The sequence below is a fragment of the Vitis vinifera genome, chromosome 18, assembly GCF_030704535.1.
Source record: "Vitis vinifera cultivar Pinot Noir 40024 chromosome 18, ASM3070453v1".
Taxonomy (NCBI): domain Eukaryota; kingdom Viridiplantae; phylum Streptophyta; class Magnoliopsida; order Vitales; family Vitaceae; genus Vitis; species Vitis vinifera.
This window is the reverse complement of record NC_081822.1, coordinates 25191708-25196134: the sequence shown is the minus strand read 5'-3', so window position 1 is coordinate 25196134 and position 4427 is coordinate 25191708. Positions and strand designations below refer to the sequence as shown.

Genomic DNA, 4427 nt, shown 5'->3' with positions numbered 1-4427 from the left:
CTTTTTCTTCCCACTTTATTTTGCCGTGTTATTTTTCAGTTTCTTAAATTGCTTGGCACTGCTCAGCAACTACTTCTGCTGGCTTATCTTTTGGGGGCTGCTGACAGTGAAGCACAGTATAGGACCTATCATTCACTGAAAAAATATCTGTAATCAGAGCCAGAAAAGGAATGTTTGGTTCCATAGCTTGGACTCAAAATAGTAATAAATCTTATTTCCCAGAAAAGTGAGCTGCTTTAGTGGGTGGGGAACAGGGAAAAGCCCATAATAGCTCTTCTTTGTGGTCTGCTGCTCTGTTTTTTTGCAGGTTTATTTACAAAAATGAGTAAGAGGATGGTAATAGTTTCCTTGTCATAGAAGCATATCTGACTTAGATGGCAATCTCTTGAAGAAATTGACTGGCACAGAGGGCATCTTGGACCTGAACCGGGGATGCCGAAGCAAGTAGAGACCAACGAGCACCGCAACAACCTGGAATGGAGTTATGTAAATGAAAATTGCCCAGATCAATGAGAAGATGAGGAAGATGGCTGTAGCCCTTGGGTCTCGCCAGCTTAGTATCGCCTGAGCTCTCTCCCCTTGAGTCGCCAAATCTCCAACCACTGTCTGCACCCTGCCAGAGACATGGCGCAGCCGGTCATACCTCATCCTAATCCTATCTGATGGCTGAGTTGATGGGAACGTGTCGAATTCCTCCTCCAGCTCATCTGGGTGGGCAAACTCAGCTTGGGAAAGACGAGCGTCCATGTGAGGTGGGTGCCTTGGTCGGTACCTATAGTTCCATACCCCAATAACAAAAAGGTAGAAGAAGACTGTCGGCAAGATGAGCTCAGGGTAGCAGACCAGTATCAGGAACAAGATGTGCACGAGACATGTCGTCACCGGGTTTCTCCAGTTGCAGATATCGTTGTACAACTTGCAAACAGCTGTAATTCCAGAAAGAAGGGACATCATGCGGCAGAAGTTGGCTTTGCTTCTTCTCAGGCTGAACATATGATAATCTACATCCAGCATGTACTCTACAATCTCTCGCTTGAGAGGTGGCTCTGCTCGGGCAAGTCTTGCTGCAACTATCTGCATTGCCTGATGGCGTAGCGCATCAATTTGCAACACCGGGATTGGCTGGACATAATGCATTTTGGGCAGCAAGGGCATGCCATATTGTGCAACCATATTCACCCACGCAGTGCATGTAAACCTCAGAGCCAACTGAAGTTCTCCATGTTTCTTCAACCCAGCTGAAGGTGAAAGAACAAGCAGTGGATAGTAATGGGTGTAAATCCGATTGGTTTCCAAAGTCGATAGCCTGATTCTCACTTTCCCTATTCTCTGATCTCTTGAGTCATCCTTACTTCCATTGATGTGGCAATTATCGAAAACGCCAATAGTGATTACAGTACAGGGATCATGGACTTCCCAAGTGTACTGCTCGTTCCACCTAGGAGCCAAGGTGTCCAGAAGTGTTCTGGTTCGAACCCATTTGTTTCCATACTTGGCTACACAGTAGGCGTCGGTGGTTCTCCCGCTCTTGCTCTTCATTGGCAGCAGGTTCTGAGCACTCAGGATCCCAACTTCAAGGATTCCAATTCTGGGTCTTCTAAGGAGTTTTGATGAGGGCTGGAGATCACTGCTAAAATGAGTGGACTCATCAAGGACATGGTAACCTGCTTCTAAACAAAGGCGAAGGTAGATCTTGCTGGAGAATTTGATCTCTTTCTTCTTCTCACTCTCACCTTCCCCGAAGTAAGGCTTATGGAGGTTGAACCAGCGAGCATCAGGGAGCTTGGTGGAGTCAATTCTGGGCGGTACATCTCTGATAGGAATGACCAATCTTCCCAAGATCTCGTCCTTACCAGGTCCTACCCTATCCTCAACCGAGATTATAATGAAATCCTCAAAGGGCTCCGATGCCACGAACATGAACTCCTCGTTCCACCCTGCACTCAAGGAGCGCGCCTGGAAAGGCTTCGTGGCCCTCACCTGATTCCCAAGCTGTATCTTAACAGATGCTTGAACAACCCGGCCTTTTTCCCAGGGAACAAGGTCCTGAGCTTCGATGATATGCACTCTGAGGTAATACAGCTTTGGTGAGAAATAGACCTTGGATCGCGTATAAGCAAGGTTTTCATGGCTGATGGAGTGGGCATCAGAATGCCATGCGTCGGGGTAGCACTCATCCGCCTGTGTTCCCATCCAAACCGCCAGCATCACCTCTCCTCCAGTCTTCACTCCCCTCCTGTCCTCCAATTTATACCATTGAGGAGCCAGAGGACTGTCTGGTGGCACCCGAACGGGCACGTCTGAAAGTTCAAAAGTAACTCTACCCACAAAATCATCCTTCCCAATATCCTTGTCCTTCACTATTATTTCAATCAAATTGGACTGCAACCTCTCCTTTGAGAAGGCGAATATCTGATTCCAGACTGGGTTCTGGTTCTTCTCCAAGTGTTTAGTGGTGCCCTTGTAGTTCCCAAGCTTCACTTCCACATAGGGGTCCAAGCTTCCAGTGATGTCCATGACTGGGAGGTCTCTGGCCTTCACAACAGTCACATACAGGTAGTGCATCTGCTCAACTAGATCGTAAGTACTCGCAGTCTTGTTAGCTCCTCTGTAGCCCATACGCGCCGCCACCGGTGGCCTAGTCTCAACCAACCCGAATTCTGGATTTTGCCTAGGAATCTGCATATGCATTGCGGCTGAAGGGCCAGCAGCCCGGGCGAAATCGCTTCTTGTTTCAACAGCCACTGGCTTTTCCTTCATTTGATTTCCCCCAAACCCGAATCCAGGGAACACCGGAGGTGGAGCAGCAGACCCCGTTCCAATGGAGTGAAAAGTCCTCACTTCCTTTTCCTTCTTCTTCTTCTTCTTCTCATAGACCTCCCCTTCATCATTAGCCTTATGATCAGCACCGACTCTACTCTCAGACTCAACCCCATTCTCATTCGGTGCCACAAAGAAGGAACTAGCCTCAAGAACAGGATACATCCTGAGCGCGATATCGCCTTTGATGTGAGAAAAGAGGCCACGCTTGTCAAGAGGATACCGCTGCACGGTGGCTTGGGACTCGGATGATGGCAGTGAGGCCCCGGAGATCCTAACGCGGCCAAGGAAGTTCTTGTGGTGGCCGCCTTTGCGGTCGTTGTAGACAATCACATCAATGGTCTTATTGGGAAGGTCTCTAGGATTATCGATGTCGAAGACGAGCTTCTCATTCCAAGTAGGGTTGAGATCCTTGTGCTTGGTCTGTGTCCTTAGAGGCTGCTTATCAAAATCGACTTCCACAAAGGGACTTGCAGAGCCTTGGCCATCTTTGGGCATGAGGTCGCTTGCATCAAGAATTTCCACAACCAGCTTGGCCATGGCTGATGATGTTGAGGATGTGAGTCTCTGGTGTACAAGGAAGGGAAAGTAGGAGTACAAGTGAAGAAGAAGACAGAAATAGTGGTAGGAGGGTGAGAAAGAGAGGTGGAGAGGAGTAGAGGGAGAGAGAGGGGGGTTGTGGGTTATTTGGAGTAAGAAGACAGAAACATATGTGAGAGAGAGAGAGAGAGAGACTCTTATGAGTGCAGAGAGAAGAGATTATGTCGTCTGGTGGAGTGAAGTGGCCCCAAGAGTCGTATATCTGTGGAAAGAAGAGAGAGAGAGAGATTCATTCAGGAGAGATTGCTTCATTGAATGGTAAATGATTTGTTATTCGACTCCCCTGACGCTAACTGTAACTCTCCTTGTGTTTTTCATAAGCCCTTGGACTCTTTTTTGCTACCCTAATCTCTTTTCCACAAAAAATCTAGACAATTATAGAAGAGAATATGAAGAAGTGTTAGTTGGATTATAAAAGTGGGCAGATAGTGAAAGAGAGATAATTTAATTGCAGGGTTGAAAGTGATTACTTCATTCATGAAACTGAGTGCGACTTTTCAAAAGCTAGACCTTTTTCCCATTTATATAAGAGGACACCTACCTTTTCAAAGAATTAGGCAGATTCATTACTCATACAGCTCTGGCCCTCTCCATCCTTTTCCACCTTAAAGGTCAACAAATTTATGATTCTCCTTTTTTCCCTCTCATCAATTTATGCTTCATTATGAAAATTTTCAATTTTTATTTATTTTTTTAATCTTTCCTCTAGTTTTTTTTTTTTTTTTTTTTTAATCTTTGAACAATTTACTACTATTTGACATTTCTTTAGACAATTAATCATATTTCAAGGGATGTTTACGATCAAGGGTGAAGTAAAAAAAATAAAAATTAAAAAAAAAATCACTAAGGTCTATTTGGGAATGATTTTTTAGAGCAGTTTTCCATTCTTTAAAACAAAAAACATAGAAAGTATATTTGACAATCAAACACTGTTTTTTGTTTTGTGTTCTTAAGAATAGAAAATATAGTATTTTCAAATAACATCTTTTAGTTGTTTTCTGAGGATC

The 4427-nt window shown here is 45.0% G+C and overlaps 1 protein-coding gene across 1 annotated transcript; it reads right to left on the bottom strand.

The window, feature by feature from the left end:
• Positions 1-187: 187 nt before the first annotated feature.
• Positions 188-3794, bottom strand: LOC100264197 (multiple C2 domain and transmembrane region protein 6). The gene has a single exon (XM_002272967.4). The coding sequence runs from the start codon at positions 3358-3360 to the stop codon at positions 352-354; it is 3009 nt and encodes a 1002-aa protein (XP_002273003.1). The 5' UTR covers positions 3361-3794; the 3' UTR covers positions 188-351.
• Positions 3795-4427: the final 633 nt, after the last annotated feature.